An 18002-nucleotide genomic window follows, 5' to 3' on the forward strand; every position below is an offset into this window, starting at 1 on the left:
CAATCATGAGTCATAAGGGAGCTCTCGAAGAGCATGTCAAACCATCGGAAATCGCGGATCATAACTCAATATATGCATCGTACAAAGAACACTAAAATCATCACACAGCAAATTAACACTCAAATAATAATAATAATGATAATAATAATAATAGTAATATAGGCTACAAGACAAGTACCAAATATGAGTTTAAAATAACAAACAACAGCTATTTTAACTTTTGCCCCCAATGCATTAGTCCCAGCAGAGCAGGTCATTGGCCAACGGCACCCATGAGTGCCCAGCAGCCATGCCTGGCCGGCCACCAGAGCGAGCTCATAAGTGCCTGACGTCACCATACGAACTTTTTTTGTAGATTTTACTTGGTATTTTCAAAATGTGCTGCTACTGATCCTATTTAAGTAAATGTTACCAAGGTATCATTATTCAAATGTACATTACTAAAGCCCCGGTCACACCGCCCGAACTTTGCTGTAGCATTCCTGGAGCGGTGAAAAAAATTCATCACCGCTTGTAACCGTTCACCACCTTTTAACGGAAGTTGGCCCCCGTTAAGGCAACGCCGTATACGCTCGGCCACCGCTGATGGTCCCTCCGACCGCTCCGAAAGTTTTGAGCTGCACAAAATATTGCAAGCGGTGAGGAGCGGGCAATTTTCCGCTACGGCAAAGTTCATCACCGCTCCAACAACGCCCAGTCAAAGTTTGGCGCCGCTAGACGCAAGTTCGTGGACGCTTGGGTCCGCTAGGCCAACGCAGAAATCTTGAACGCTGGACCACTGCTGCTTCGCCAGCTTTGCCCGGGCGGTGATTAAACGTTGCACAAACTTTGGTGGAGCGGCTGTAAGCGTTTTACGAGTGGACACGGGATTGCTGGAACGGTGTCAGGCGTTGAAGCAGCGATGAAGCAGCGATCCATTGCGGTGATGAACTTTGGTTTGGCGTTGGTATGGAGGTGTTAGAGGGGGACCAGAATTTGGCTATAAATACGGGGAGAAATGGACCAGGAGCCCATTAGTCTGTTGTGGCATTGCTTTGACTTTAGCGCCCTCTGCTATACAGTTGCTGAAAATGCTTGTGTTCAGCCAATTCCTTTCTAAATTATCTGACTGCTGTGTGTCTTTATTTTCACACAGTGAAACGATCTCTATATACACTGAAGCTAACCTAAGCTTCCATTAAAACGTTGCAGATGATGTAAAATACAATACAACGTTGGAGTTTATTGAAATTCACACTGAAGCAATGCAGCATTATGTGTTATGTACAATACATGGATAACTGATCCGCATGCGCAGAACGCCGCTCTATCAATGCTCGCGTCACCGCTAAACCAATGTTCGCTACCGTTAAACCAACACTAAAGCAACGCCGGCTTCAGCGGTGCACCACTAGGACAACGCCTGTGTTTTAGATTTTTTTTTCCCATTTTGTGCATGGTTACGAGCGGTGATGAATTTTTTCACCGCTCCAGGGACGCTACAGCAAAGTTCGGGCGGTGTGACCGGGCCTTTAAACGGGACGCACGGTGACTTAGTGGTTAGCAAATTCCACATTCCAATAGCATGCATGTTAGGTTAATTGGCGACTCTAAATTGTCCATAGGTATGAATGTGAGTGTGAATGGTACCCTGCCTCTCGCCTGAAGTCAGCTGGGATAGGCTCCAGCATACCCCCGCGACCCTAATGAGGATAAGCAGCATAGAAAATAGATGGATGGATGGACATTACTAAGTATTACTAAGTTAATATTACAAAGATTTTTTAAATAAATACATTAACTAAGGTTTTCTGACATGTATAACTAAAGTAACATTTACTGTGACATAAAATCCTTTTTTCCAGTGTACTTGAGAACTCAACACTGAACATGTTGCTGTAACTCTGAGATGTTCTTGCTCTAGTGTCAACACAACCCAGCACAGTAAGAAATTAGAAATAAAAGTTAAAAACATCTCATCCTAGAATTGTAAAGACTTTAAACTATGGGTGTAACTATTTGTCTTAATAACAATACGATTCGTATCACGATTCGTGGTTGCTGATACGATTCAAGGATGATATTAGTTCATTTAGAACAATACGATCCGAAACGATTCAGTAACTCTTGAGCCAAAAATTGAACCAGTGTGACTATGAAATAAATACCTGGATTCTGGACAGTGCAGGTGAAGTTTCCTAGATTCCCATTGTTTTTTGTAAGGGAATCATGTATAAATTATTTCTAATGTTGACATACTTAAGAATAAATAATCAGTGAGTACAAAAAAAATGAGTTAAAAATACAATACAATATCAGGATGAACAGAGGGTGGTATAGCTTGCCATGATGAATTATTTACTTTAAATAGTGCAATCTAAACCTGCACTTTGCACCCAATGAGGGACATGATGCTAATTCCTCAGCAAATTAATGTGGTATAGTATCTTAAATTAGGTGTTGAAACTTTCTCACCTGTAAGGGTCGATAGAAGTAGGGTCTTTTTTGGGCTAATAATCCTCCTGATCAGAGCAGCCATTTGAAAGAACAGTGCAGAAACTAGAAAGAATACACTGACAGAGGTTTTGCAGCACACATATAGAAATGTTACAAAATGAAACATGTAAAATAAAGTCTGTGATCAGTTCTGTCTGATAAAGCATGACTCATACGTCACACCTCATTCACTTCTCTAACCCAAATATTAAAGAAGTTAAAGCAAATTTCATACTGGAAAGTAGTGCCTTTGGTTCCCATTGCTTTAATATTGAGTCGAGACAAAAGCTGTGATCGACCCACGGACCTTGGCAAATATATATCACAAAAATATGAAAAAAATATATCACAGCTTAGGCTAACATTTGTTTTAAAAGTCAACAGAATAGCCTAAAGTCCAGGGAAGAAAATCAAGCGTAATAATGCAGTAGCGGCACGATGTATCAGATTTGAATGAAATTTCATCTGCAGATAGATATTAAAGTGAATTGATATCCTCCATACCTTTTATCTTGTCCTGAAGCGCCGATCCATGAGTTTAAAAGATTTAAAGTTGAACTGAACTTTTCTGACTACGAATGAAATTACACCCGATATTATATGAAAAAAATGCATTTTTAAGAATGTCCCCACGGACTCTCCTAATCGAGTGCGCACACACAGTGTTACATTTTTGCACCACTAAAATACGTGGATTGTATTTCTAACATTCCTTCTTATGTGTTTTGACCTGGACTCGTACACTGGATCATGAAGTCACTAAGCGTCACTGCTACTGGGCCGTACCGTCCAGAGGCATACAAAACATCCGTACTTTGCATATTGTTCCCATAAATGTCACTTAAAAGGCGTTTCAAGTCAGGCCAGATGAGTTGAATATGAATACTGAATAAAGTGAATGAACTGACCCAAAGAAGAAAAAGCAAATCAACTGTATTTCACAGATCAACTACAACTCCCATGACCACCACATACCTGGAAGTCAATGACGTCACCGACAGGCAGACTGTAACATTTAACGTTTTTCTCATTAAAAGTGGTAAAAAAAAAAATGCACATCCATATAAAGCCTGCCGTGCTTAAATCCAATGCTTCATTTCCTTGTATCGATTCAATCGATTCATTACCTTTTAAACGATATATATGTCGTTCTGACTGGAAACTCGAGAAGCCACAGCGATGTAGTTGAATTGTAGGAATATAAATCAATGCATCGATGTAGTGAATGGATCGTTACACCCCTACTTTAAACACACAATGACCCATATGAGATAAAAGTGGGGGTAGAATTGGAAATAAGTGTCTCCTCTGCCTTGCTGCACTGTGAGCGAAATTCTTTCTAAACAAGGTATGGAATGCACTCCTGTGTTTCATAATTTGTTCCCTCATTCGCCTCCTCTTCGCATTTACAAATAGAGCCTTGAGGAAAAAAAAAAGATGGACAGAGTGAAGGAGTTAGGAGAAGTGCAAGGGAACTGTGGAAATATATCTGGGCAAGGGGAGCAAAAGCAAAGGAAAAGTGAAAAAGGAGGGAGACGGTGAACATCATGAAACGAGGGAAGCACATAATTAATAACTGGCTGACTGGCTCAATGCCGGACAGCCTGAAAAAAGTAGAGGAGGTGGGGGTGCAAATAGGAAAGCCCAAGGAAAGATCTAAATGCTCCACTGTTCAAATTCCAAGCCAACTAATCATGCAACACTCAACGCCCCAAAATCCTTGCTAAGAATGCCAGGTTGCCACGAGTCACCTCGTTCTTTCACTCCGGCCGACCTCTACATGCATGCATGTGTGGAGGAAAAAAACAATATGGAGACTGGTTGCACAGCAGAAAGGCTGGGTGGGAGGACAAGGGGGTATGATGAGGTAGAGGGTGGGCTCGGGGGCAAAGATTAAAAATATCTCTGAGTGCCGAACATGAGGCCGCGTTGCGGCAGCGCAGCAGCATACCTTCAATTCGGCTATTTTTGTTGCTTTTTCCATAATGTCTCAAGTCTGCCTTATAAGCTGATGGGAAAAACAGGTTCTCCAGCTGAGACATAAAAAGACATGCTGCTTTTGTCACAATGATTTTCCCTCGCATTTGCCAAAAGGGCTGTTTTCTGTCAAAGTGCAATCGATTTCTCATAAAACATAGCCGTGTGTCATCGGGGTAGCAGCAGAAAAAGTGGCGGGTTGAAGCCGACATGCTCAAGGATGTTGACAAAGTGTCCGTATTTGATTTCTAAGTGCCAGGAAGCTACAGCAAATGAGCCCTGAAGCTCAACATTGCCAGGAGAGGCAAGAGACAAAGATACCAAAAATCATCACAAAATGGACGTTAGGGAAAGGCACTACACTGCACAATCGCTACAGGCTGCAGGCTGCAATAGTACGAGCTAGAGGTGATCGGCATTGAAAGGCATGTATTGGCTTATGCCGATCACATGCTTTTTCACGGATATCGACTGATACTGATCAGAGGCCGATCTATCGGAGCACTCCCCGCCTCTTCCAAAGAGTTTGTGTAACTGTGTGGCTAAATTTCATGCATCCTTCAAACTCGGACCTAGCCTATATAACAAATGACAAAACCTTGGCTGAGTTGTACGATCGGAATTTGGATTTATATTTGAACACATATGCTTGTTTGTCTATATGTGCACTGCCATTGGCTGGCGACCAGTCCAGGGTGTACCCCGCCTCTTGCCTGAAGTCAGCTGGGATAGGCTCCAGCATACCCTGTGACCCTAATGTGGATAAACGGCAAAGAAAATGGATGGATGGATTTGTTATATTGTTATTTCTATTTCATATCAAAATTTGCTCCATTTTCTATTTTTATACATGTTACAGTGCTTTTTGTAAGCTGTTATTTATTGTTGTTTTGCAATAAATGTCAGTTTGTAAAAATGTGTGCCTTTTATTTAAAAAAAAAAAGGTGTTGTGCAGTAGGCTATACAACACTGAAATAATGTAGACATGCATGCACCTTACTTTATGGATTTATTATCAGCCATTTAATTATCTGATCAGCCTATGTCACAGCCAGCAAGCGGTCAAGGGTGATGACGTCATAAGAATCAAGAGGTGTCCCATTTCTTAGTGGCTTCTTCCCATTGGCCCCAGGTTTTAAGAGGTAGGTGAAGGCGTAAGACAAGGGCAAAGACGAAGGGGAAGGGGTAAGGCGTAGAATTGCGATTCAGCCTTAGTGTGCAGGAAGAGATGAGATTTAGGATGCAAAAATGGAAGAGTTGCTGCTGTTGCTGCTGTTTTTGCCGCCATTTTGGACTCATGCAGCTGCTGACTCCTTCCTTGACGGAAAGAGTAGGTCAGAGGTGAATATGGGGGGGGCCGAATCATCAGATATTAAAAATAAATGAATAAAAGGAAATCATTGGCAGCAACTTTTGTTACACGTGCAGTTTCTCAGCCATCCAAACAGATGTTTTAGATCATCAAGCAAATTTAAATATTAGTCAATGACAACGCAACTGAACACACAATGCAGTTTTTATATGAAAGCTTTTATTATTAAGGGAAAAAAAAATCCAAACATACATGGCCCTGTGTGAAAAAGTGTCAGTTGCTATCAAAATTTTACTTATGGCAGAAGTGATGATGAGATTTGCCATATTAAATTACTTCCATGGCTTCATTCACTGCTCAGACTTCAAGGGTTACCCTAAACCAGAGGTGTCAAACTCGATTTCCTTGAGGGCCACATGGCAGTTATGGCTGCCTTCATAGGGCCACTTGTAACTGTTAATATATAAGAATATAAATATAACCTCATGATATTATTACACAATTGCCCGTGCATTTGATTATTATATTTTTACTAACAAAGTTATGCATAACTTGCTTTGAATTGAGAAGGGAAGTGCAAAAGGGAAGCTGGCAAACAGCTTTTACCCACAGGCCATCAGGCTTCTCAACGAAGCACTCGCACACACCGCACGCAACACACGCACACACTCATAGCACTTTATTTATTTATTTATTTATTTGTATTATTTACTTGTATTAATGTCTCTTCTGTTGTTGTTGCTTAATTTATTGGTATATATGTTTATGTGTTTATGTTTCTTATGTTCTTATTCTTTCTTGTGTTTTCTTTCTTTTCTTGGGAGAATGAACAGAATAAGATTTTCATTGCATAGTATAACTGCTGTTTTACTATGCATATGACAATAAAACTCTCTTGAATCTCTTGAATCTTGAATCTTGAAATGACAGGATGACTAGCAGACATTCAAGGATTTATTTTTGACAACAAAAAATCCTTGGAATATCTGATCAGATAATATTAAAGTTTAGAAAAACTCGTCAAAATGAAAGAATAAATACATTTAAAAGGAAAAAGATTAAGTGCATTATTGACACACATTATTCCCAGGCTTTTGCGGGCCACATAAAATGATGTGGCGGGCCACATCTGGCCCCTGGGCCTTGAGTTTGACACCTGTGCCCTAAACATTTCCAAACAGGCATGAGGCAGACTTGAGCAGAAAAGATCGTGCTGGCTTTGGATGCAGAGATTTATATCAATAACAATAAGGCAAACACAGTCGGTGTCATCACTGGGAATTTGTGCAGCCTTTTTATATGAATTCCTTCCCACGTTTCAACTCATTATGATCAGTCCCTTGCTGTGGGGTCTCAGCTTAACTCTCACATACAGCAAGCATCCCCCAAACTGTTTCTATCAGATGTGATTTGGTCAATCCAGAGGTTGAATGTCATCCCTTTGGGCTACAAAGTCACGTGGCTGCGTACGTCATCACTCGATGGCACACCGTCTATTTTTAAATGGTTTGTCAAGTGTGTTTGCTCACTAATGACCCCTCTGGCAGACAATCTGTTAATGTGCCATGCAGAGCTTTACTGACGTCACAGTTCAAATGTTACATGCTTTTCTCTATCATTTGACCCATCTCTCCACCTGTCCGTCTTCCTGGTTTCCCCACTCCATCCTAGTGAGTAGCGCTTGGATCAATAACACCTCCCTGAGTGCACTGTATAGACTGACAGATCATGTTTCTTTGTTGCTATGTATTTACCCCTCAACCTGCCTTTGTCGACCATGATACAAACCTCCATGCAACAGCATATAGTGACAAGGTATTTTCCTTAGCTTTGCTTCACCTTCTCTGCACATTGAATTCATTTATTGATTTGCGTGTTCTTCTGATGTACGGGAGTCCCATTAATCACCAATGTGACTGTACGTGACATAAAGCAAGCGCTTATCCTGTAGATTTATAGTGTGATGAGAGTTACGGTACAGTATATGTTATGGTTACAGAAACAACAAATCAAATTGAATGTAACTGTGGAGCGCTGAAGTGATGAGAACACAACTGTGTGAATGAAAGCCTGCAAACGCACATGATGTGACATAATGGTGCGCCATAATGTGTGTCATCCAGCGCACAAGTACATGTTATTTGTCTAAGTTGGGAATGACTCTTGCCTTGCATTGTAATTTCCTTCTTTTTCAATGTTCTTGTCATTCAAATAAATGATGTACTTATTTATTTCCTATTTCCTTTTTTTTTTTATAAAGATGAAATAACCAGTGTACTGCTTTACCAGGGCAAATATCTAGTCAGTAGGGGTGAAAAGGTACAACATCATCACGATTCAATACGTACCTCTGTATTAGGGCCACAGTTCAGTTCATTCTCTGTCCAGTAAGGGAACAAAATGCGCCTTTGTGTTTAATGACTTTAAAATTAAGCATAATTGCTTCTGTTGGTAGATAACTGTCCAATATACAAAAATCTCAAATAAAAAAAAAGGGCCACACGGTGGCCTAGGAGTTAGTATGCTGGCCACACAGTCAGGAGATCTGGAAGATCTGGGTTCGAGTCTCTGTTGGACATCTCTGTGTGGAGTTTGCATGTTCTCCCCGTGCCTGGGTTTTCTCCGGGTACTCCCACATTCCAAAATCATGACTGTTAAGTTAATTGGCGACTCTATATTGTCCATAGGTATGAATGCAAGTGTGAAGGTTGTTTGTCTGTAGTATTGTCTATATATTACCAGTCCAGAGTGTACCCCGCCTCCCACCCACAGTCAGCTGGGATAGGCTCCAGCATACCATCACAACCCTAGTGAGGATTAAGCAGCATAGAAAATGAATGAATGGATTAAAAAATAAAAATATAGTCCAAAATGTAGTCCAGGCACACTACTCGTGCTTGTGGAGGTCCATCACAACACTGAATGTACTTTTTGTCCCTCACTTGAAATATGTATAGCATGGGAAATCGGCTGTGAGTTTTCAGTTCAGTCCAGCTACTCCTGATTCGATCTGTATACTAATACAGTAATCCCTCGTTTATTACGGTTAATTGAGTGCAGACCCGTGATAAATTAATTTTCGCAAAGCAGGATTCCTTGTTTATAAATGAAATACTTTTGTAGTTGAGCATAAAAAACCTCTTTACAACCATCTAAATATGTTTTTTGATATTACCAGAGCCCTGTAGACATGAACTAACACCACATAGTCACCTTTACAATTGTATTGCTCAATATAGTAGACATAATAAGAGTAAATTAGCCATTTAAAAAATAAGACTCGTGCTTGTGTGTTTTGCTATAAATATGCTCCCTACTGACGTTGGGGGTTCAGAGTTGAGTTCCAGTTTTCTTTGGGTTATGTCAGCAACGGTAGTCCGTGTTTTTATTAAGGATTGTTATTTGGAATTATAGTGCCAAAGCCTGTTGTTCCGGCAATCAAGTATGGTCCTTGTGTGTCTCATCGAACATTACAGTAACATTACTGAAACCTATTGACCAGTATAGAATACTACTTATTGTCAACATCTTTGAATGCGTCTTTTGAATACCATGTGTTTGTATTTTAGTTCATTTTGCCATTTTTATGCTTGAAAATGCATATTAAGGCAAAAAATAGGTAACATTTGCTTAAACATTTGCATAGGTTTTGGCTAATAATAGGCCATATTCAACCACAAACCAGTATGAGTTATTAATTAGTTTATTTTTGAAAAACTGTGATAAAGTGAAGCCACGAAATTCCAACAGTAAAGTGGCGAGGGGCGACCATACATGTATTCGTTCCATCCCTAATTAGTCAACCAATCAGGTGACAGAATCATGACTCAGAAATCAATCAATGCCAAGGGAGACAAAGTAGTTTACAAGCAAATAAATGAACATATGTTTGAGACAAAAAGATGCCTGCCTCAAGAGGAAGTATGGGCGAATCAATGCTGTGTTTAGGAAAATTGTCTTTTCGAAAAAAAAAAAAATAGATCATTAAACTTCTCCCTCCTCCTGGTGGTGACAGATGGTCTGCTCCAACTCTCTAAGAAACAGCTGATCCACTGGGATTTTCATGCACGCCATCAACTATATAGATTATAAACAATGGCTTAAAAATGCAAGACAAAACATTCGCTGACTCTCTGGGTAAGAATGCTTATGGCAGACGTCAGAGAAGAAAGGCCAGAAAGGTGCGGGCCGATAGCGGAGACAACAGTAACTCATGAGAGTGGTGATACTGCACAGCATCTGTGAACATGCAACACATCCAAACTCAAAGCAGATGAGCTACTTCAGCACAAACACAGCGGGTGCTAAGACGACGCTCTATTTCTGCTGCAAGGCTGTTGTTCGCCTGAACATGAAATATGCACTCAATGACCACTTCATTAGGTACACGTACACACACATTTAATAAATTCCAATTCAGACAATCACAATCAATCACAGTCTCCAATTAACAAATGCCAATGCCAATCTACAATACTGTATATGCAATATATTCATATTCATATTATAAGATACAACTCCTATTTACAGTAAATCACTCCTCTCTGACTCATAATAAAATATGAATACTGTACTCATACATAGTCAAAGATAGCCACATATTTTTTGTCTTTAATGATATGGTATTTGTTCACCAAACATATATTCATTTAATCACACTGCCTCGTTCTTCATTCTTTACTGCTTACATTGCAAGTGCAATACTATAATGCTCAGAGAATTGTTTTGCTGTTTGCAGTTCTAATAAAGTTGTATTATTTTCCATTATTACTCATTATAGAAGTTGCTTTACTGTAATAAACCGGATCAGATCTTTGCTGCATATTACTGAACTAATGGTAGCTACATAGAAATGTACTTACATGCTATATGAGCAGGCTGTGTGCAGCAGCCACACATTAATACTTGAGATAAGGCTGCTGTACATTTATAATGTAGCTTCGCTCCAGAAAAGATATATTGTACAGAGCTTACATGTCTCCTCATGACACTGTAAAATAATATCAAGACGTTTTGGCTTGTAACTGTAAAATCTAAACCATCTTATCTCATCCTGCACCCTGTTATTGCGTGTTTATTGTGACCTCTTTTGACAGCCTGATATCTTTTGTTTTGTCCAATCACCCGCGTGCTTCCATATCATGATCTAAGTGGGAGCATATTTGCTATGATAACATGCAAGGGGTCCAGTGTAGAGCTGCAGGCTATGGAAAAGGAGAATATCTATTACATAAGAGATTAAACTCAAGGAATCCAAGGTATTTATCCAAGAACGGCAGCCAATAATAGTAAAGCCTCCTTTATGAGCACCCACCCCCCATGTGTGGGGCCTCAATGGTTAGGTTGGTCGTTTATCCCTTTCATGTAAGCTTATAAAAGGGTGCAAACACACAGCGAGGCATCACAGTGAATGTCACCAATAGACACTGTTGTTTTCTTAACTTTGCTTCTGCGTTATCTGATTGCTCAAGACAGTGACAAGGGATTAAACATACATACAGGTGGCAAAACGCGACTATGATTTTTGTGTCGAGTCCAAACAACAAGAGCGTTGACTCCACGCCACCTGCTGATTTTACTCAACCACACGATAGTCTAATTGACTGCTGCAATTCCTGTTGAGCTTCATTAGAACTTACAGCACAGTTGGGGTGAGGGGGAGGGGGCAGGACTGTTTTGGGTCCAGAGGAATGTTTCAAAATGGACCAAGTCCGCCCCCCTTGTGTGTTTCATTTAGCCACGTGCCGCACATTCCCAAATGACAAACTCATCACCATGAAGACACTTTCCAACTCTGCCTCACATAAACACACTCATCCTGCAACATATTTAATGGAAAAATGCATGATGCACAACCTCCTTTCCTGTTCCTTCTGTGACTGTCCTCTGCAGGAATGTTCATTTTTCACCCACTCAGATTAGTCCATGTGTGTGCGTGTGTGTGTGTGTCACACCTGTTGCTTTTGCTGGAGGCGGACAGCACAGGAAGAAGGATTGAGGTTTTTACCTATTAAATCATTGGCATATGCTCAGTGGAGGAATGGATGAAAACATAAGGCAGAGGTGAGGAGAGAGAAGAACTTCAAACTTGTTTGCTGTGCATGTGTGTATGCGTGTGTGTGTGTATGCATGCGTGTGTGTGGGTGTGCCTGGCACTGACCTCTGACTCGGGCATAGCAGCAGCCACACTTAGTCAGGACTTTCCGGAACAAGTGCTGGCAGCCACAGCAGCCTCGATGGTGGCGGTGGTGATGGTGGCCCCCTTTCATGCTGTTGGACCATGAGCAGAGGTGGGCATGGCCCGCTGCTCCCACACTCCCTCTCGACTACTCGCTCAAGCACAAGTCCCCCCCCGCTCAAAGTTCGTATCACACCCCCAAAAAAATAAATGAATAGAGGTCAGTTTTGCCTCCCACTCAGGTGACCGCAGACACTCCACATCCAGAGGAGTCCACACAAGAAGTCACAAAGAAATCCACACTCTCGGGTTTTGAGCAAGTGATAAACAACTACGCATACATCCCACTGAGCAATTTGTTCTGTCCTCCTTCTCTACTTCTTTCGCTCTTTGGATTTGCCTTGTGTTTTCTTTTTTGTTGAGCTCTCGCCTCTGTGAACTGCCTGGTCAAATGATAAACTGCTTCAGCTATGCAGAGATAGAGTGGAGAGAGAGAGAGGGGCTAAAAGAGAGTAAGGGGAGGGTTGAGGAGGGAAGGTGGAGTCTGCAAGCTCTCCTCACTGGCTATTCCAGGATAAGGTTCCCACTCCCCTAATTTTCTCTCTTCCTGAACGCCCCCAACCAGCAGCAATACCTCCTCTTTCCTTTTCAGCTGTTTTTTCCTCTGCTTCCTTGGCTCACCTCACTTATCTGCTGCCTCCGTCTATTCTTATATGCGCCATTTTACGAGGCTTACACAGGAGTTCTTAAATTTCCTAATACAAGAGCAGATGAAAAGCCCCCCTCGCCTCTGCACGCTCCAAGTTGACCCTGCAGGATACCATTGCACTCACCTGTACTGACACAAAAGTGTTAATAGAAGGAGAAGCCATGTTGGGCTGCAGGTGTAATATTTTCTATTTTCCCCAAAGGGTGACATGGAAAGACGCTTTTGATGGTTTAGGAGTGTGTCTTTCCTGGGAATATCTGTCTGTGTTCTTTTTTGAGCTGGAGTCCTGCACAGTGAACTTTTCTTTTTGTGTGTGTGTGTGTGTTTCCGTGTAGTGAGCGAGGGGGTCTCAAATTTCACAATGTTGGCATTCTTGTGTGTGTGTGTGTGTGTGTGTGTGTGTGTGTGTGTGTGTGTGCGTGTCATTTGACCTGACAATTCATCTTCAAGCTCAGTAAATCTTTAAGTCTGATGCATGAGGACAGACAAACAAATCCCAGATGTACTCCATGCACAGAGAACAGTCGAACAATACACAAGCCACTTCAGACCTGCTCTCAAAGATTAGTGTGCTATGATGACAGTTAAGTGCCAGGGAAAATGAAGGCAATACCTAGGGGTGGAACAAACCATTCTATTCGTCAGCGGTAAATGTTGAGTTACTCTATCATTCTCATCACTACTTATACCTGATAATATTCTGCAAAATATATTTGCTAATATTTCATGTTGGATATCATTGTTTTTCTCTGCCATGAAGCTGTATGAAACATTTTAAAACAAATTACACTTCTTAATTTTCATAAAAGAACAATACATGTATACAATAGTACATGTGTGCTAGAATAGGCACATCCACTTAATGGATGAGTTGTGTGTTTATTTAGCCATACACACACACACACAAATGATGTGCAGTCAGGGGAGGTGTGTGAGGCAGAGGCAAATACAAAAATGAATAACATAAAATAAATATTAATATTTATCAGTTGAACTGTATTAGGGCCGCACGGTGGCCTAGTGGTTAGCATGTTGGCCACAAAGTCAGGAGTTGGGCATCTCTGTGTGGAGTTTGCATGTTCTCCCTGTGCGTGCATGGGTTTACTCCGGTTTCCTCCCACATTCCAAAAACATGCATGTTAGGTTAAGTGGTGAATCGATATTGTCCATAGGTATGAATGATTGTTTGTCTATATGTGCCCTGCGATTGGCTGGCGACCAGTCCAGGGTGTACCCCGCCTCTGGCCTGAAGTCAGCTGGCATAGGCTCTAGCATACCCATGACCCCAGTGAGGCTAAGCGGCAGAGAAGATGGATGGATGAACTGTTTTATAAATTGATTTTCTGTATGATTCCAATTGTTTCACATGGCTGAAATTGCACATTTCCTGATAAAATACAGGGAAGAAACCTAATGTGAGGCCATCGTTAACGTGGCTTCTTAGCTTAGTGTACAAGCCCCGCCTACCATCTGAGTGTACACTGAGTGGAATCATGGCGCTTGCCAGTTTCTGTTTGTCAGCATGTCACCAATAATATAATGTTGCAGAAACATTTATTATCCACCGTGACTTTCTATAGCCTGTGTAATGTATTTAATGGAAGTGTGACATCATTATGGTAATAGTAATAGTGGCAGTAGCATAATCCCCAAATAATACCAACTTAAAGTCTTTCGTCACTTTACAGATGTCATTGATATACAAATTGTTATACAAACAGTTGATATACAAACAGTTTTGGTGCCAATATTGACCCTTGGGGTACTCCACACGTAATATTTAAACTTGTAGATGTGTATTCTCCTAGCTTTAGAAATTGCTTCCTGTTTGCTAGGTAGCTTTTTACCCAATTCAAAACTAATCCTCTGATTCCGTACCTTTCTAATTTTGTTGTTATTATTGCTAATTAGACAATAAAATACATAGAAATGTATCATGAATGAATGAATGAATGAATATGTAGAAATGTCATAAGGGAGGCACCTTTTTTTTCTTTCTTTCTTTCTGCTGGTACGAGCTAGCAGAAAATCAAATGCATTCAAGATACTGTATGTTCATGCTCTACTGAATGAATGAATGAATGAATTTGACTGCCAAGATGGAGGATTATATACCCAAACTCACCAGGAGGTGATCAGACTTTTAAAAGAAAGTATCAGAAATTTTCCTGGGAAAGGCTGGAAAGGAAAGGCTGCATGTACTTCATATACAAATAAAAGGTCAGAACACAAATGTTTTTCAGTTTATAAAAAAAATATATAAATGCATCTAAGAAATATCTGAAAACATTTTAACCAAATAAAATTATTCTCCTCTTTTTTTTTTGGTTAAGATCTTCTTAATGAGCAACCTGTATTAACTTAAAAAAAAAACTCCAAGGGAGTCAGTGCCTCACCAGCCATGAACCTCACTACACAGTCATCTTGCAGTCTGCATACAGCTAGAGTCAGCCCACCAACAAACATGTTGCCTTTCTCCCCCCATTCTTTACCCCTCATGAATCAGCTTAATGAAGCTTAAAGTTGCAAATGTTGTGTAATTGCACGCCAAAGTTCCACACGCACATTAAATGGTTTATATAAAAAAAAAAAAAATTATGACTCGTCAGCCAGTTTTTGAAGACCACATAATACACAAACTGACAGCAGACAAAAAGGCTGGCAATAACACCATTATACAGCATGTATTAGGAAACCCAAATTATTTTCTTCGTACTAAAAGAGAATTAAAAAAAAAAACTGTGTGATTTCATCTCACTTCAGCAACTGCATCACACGGACCGATTTTAATCTGACAAGGCCAATATCTCCCGTTCATCTTCACCATGATCATCTGCTCTATGAGGCTGAGTATCAGGTGGCTAAGAAGCTTCTCAATAAACATGCACACACACCCTTGTGACTCAGGGGTCGCCATGAAAGCCGCTGTCTGTTGTCATAACAGAAAGCAGTGGCTTGCCATGATGCGTATGCGTTAAACTAAAAAAAATTACACAGTACACATATAGCTCGATAATAAACAATAATTATAGCAACTTTTGATCAATCAATCTCAATTTATTAATGTACCAATTTATGCCCCACACATTCCCCTTCTCAATCCCACTGACATACCTTCCATAGAGGAAGCAGAGTCTGAGGACACAAACGCGGACAATCACCGTGGCTGAGGTATGTGGGGTAGTCAAAACGCTCCCCTGTGGCAAAGCTCCGGGAGTGGATGAGTTTCGCCCTGAATTCCTGAAGGCTCTGGATGTTGAGGGACTGTCTTGGCTGACACGTCTCTTCAACATTGCGTGGAAGTCAGGAACAGTACCTCTGGATTGGCAGACTGGGGTGGTGGTCCCTCTTTTCAAGAAGGGTGACCGGAGGGTGTGTTCCAACTATAGGGGAATCACACTCCTCAGCCTGCCTGGGAAAGTGGTGCTGGAGAGAAGGGTACAACCGTTAGTCGAACCGTGGCTACAGGAGGTGCAAGGTGGTTTTCGTCCTGGTCGCAGAACACTGGACCGGCTCTACACCCTTGCAAGGGTACTGGAGGGTACTTGGGAGTTTGCCCAACCAGTCTACATGTGCTTTGTGGACATGGAAAAGGCATTCGACCGTGTCCCTCGCGGTGTCCTGTGGGCCGTGCGGAGTATGGGATTGGTGGCACGCTACTACATGCCATTCAGTCCTTGTACAACCGGAGCAGGAGCCTGGTTCGCATTGCCAGCAGTAAGTCAAGCCTGTTTCCGGTGAAAGTTGGCCTCCACCATGGCTGTCCTTTGTCACAGATTCTGTTCACAGTTTTCTGTTCATAGCATTTCTAGGCACAGCCAAGGTGCCGAGTGAGTCCAGTTCAGTGGCCTTAGGATCTCGTCTCTGGTATTTGCAGACGATGTGGTCCTGATGGCCTCATCGGGCTGTGACCTCCAGCGTTTACTGGGACGGTTTGCATCTGAGTGTGAAGCTTCTGGGATGAGACTCAGCAACTCCAAATCTGAGGCCATGGTTCTCAGTCGGAAAAGGGTGGATTGCTCCTTAAGGGTTGGGAATGAGATCCTGCCCCAGGTGGAGGAATTCAAGTATCTCGGGGTCTTCTTCACGAGCGAGGGAACTTGCAGCAGACTCTCAGGGGTCTGTTTCAGCTGTCTTCCCCTGACGCCAAAAATCTTGATTCACACAAAATGTTTCAAGTCTGCACGAATGTGCCCCAGAAGCCCCTCACCATAAGAGGAATCGTATCTATGATGAGCTCTGTCTATGACCCTATAGGAATGTTGTCAATCATACTGCCTGCCAGAAACATGCTACAAGAATTATGCAGACTCAAGACAGGGTGGGATGACACAGTGCCAGGACATCTTGCACAACAGTGGTCGACTTGGATAGAAGAGCTTCATCAACTCACCAACTTTAGAATGGATCAGTGCTTCAAGCCACCAGAATTCGCAGAAGCAGTAAAGGCTCAGCTGCATCTTTTCTGTGATGCAAGCGAGCTGGGATATGGCACTTACCTTGTGCAGCGTAACAGCAGCAATCAAATGCTAATACAATTCCCAATTAAAGCTGACAGCCGCCTCGCTTGTGGTCAAAATAAATGTCATGCTGAAGAAGGAACTGCAACTGCAGTTGTGAGAATCTACATTTTGGACAGACAGCACTGCTGTGCTAAAATACACTGCCAATAAGAAGATTATGTTAAAAAAAAACTGTGGCAAACAGAGTTTTAACTATTGTACAAGCATCAAAGGTTCCGCAAAGTTGTTGCATTAACACAGACATTAATCCTGCTGATTACACCTCCAGAGTGCAGAAAGTGAACACCTTGCAGAAACAAGTGTACATCTCAGGGTTTGACTTTCTCAGCAAACCAGCGGAAGAATGGCCAGTCCAGCGTGATCACTCTGAGGATCTTAGTAAAGCCAATCCTGAGGTCAAGAAATGCGTAGTAGTCAATGCTACACAGTGGAAAAAACCCTGATGTGATGCAACGGCTAATTGAATACTCAAGTCAGAGCTGTCCCGATTGATTTGTCAAAGAAGAGAAAGGAGATGAATGGATTATACAACGATCAACAACAAGTCGACAAGAAAATGCAGACTTTTAAAAGGAGCCTCAGTACGACCTCTCACTGTTAGCGAGCTACAGGAGGCAGAACTGAACATCATTAGCCACTGTCAGCAAATGAAATTTCATGAGGAAATATCAGCTCTTCAGAAAGATGAGCTATTCAAGAGGAGAAGTCATATCCTCAGACTGAATCCAATTTTGCAAGATGGCATTTTGCGTGTTGAAAGAAGGCTCAGTTGTTCAGCTATGCTAGCTGAAGCCAAGCACCCTACACCCTGTACTGTGAACCGTACAA

At 41.6% G+C, this 18002-nt stretch overlaps 1 protein-coding gene across 4 annotated transcripts in view; it reads right to left on the reverse strand.

Annotated features, from left to right (window-relative positions):
• arhgef25a (Rho guanine nucleotide exchange factor (GEF) 25a) overlaps positions 1 to 18002 on the reverse strand; it is a 90107-nt gene that overhangs the window by 53759 nt on the left and 18346 nt on the right. The window contains exon 1 of one of the 4 annotated variants that reach the window (XM_054770617.1): positions 11925 to 12399. The exons of the other annotated variants lie outside the window; for them this stretch is intronic. Coding sequence (XP_054626592.1) covers positions 11925 to 12033 — 109 coding nt within the window. The 5' untranslated portion in view covers positions 12034 to 12399. Of the gene's footprint in view, positions 1 to 11924; positions 12400 to 18002 lie in introns of those variants that run through there. 4 annotated transcript variants of the gene reach the window in all.

The sequence above is a fragment of the Dunckerocampus dactyliophorus genome, chromosome 1, assembly GCF_027744805.1.
Source record: "Dunckerocampus dactyliophorus isolate RoL2022-P2 chromosome 1, RoL_Ddac_1.1, whole genome shotgun sequence".
Taxonomy (NCBI): Eukaryota; Metazoa; Chordata; class Actinopteri; order Syngnathiformes; family Syngnathidae; genus Dunckerocampus; species Dunckerocampus dactyliophorus.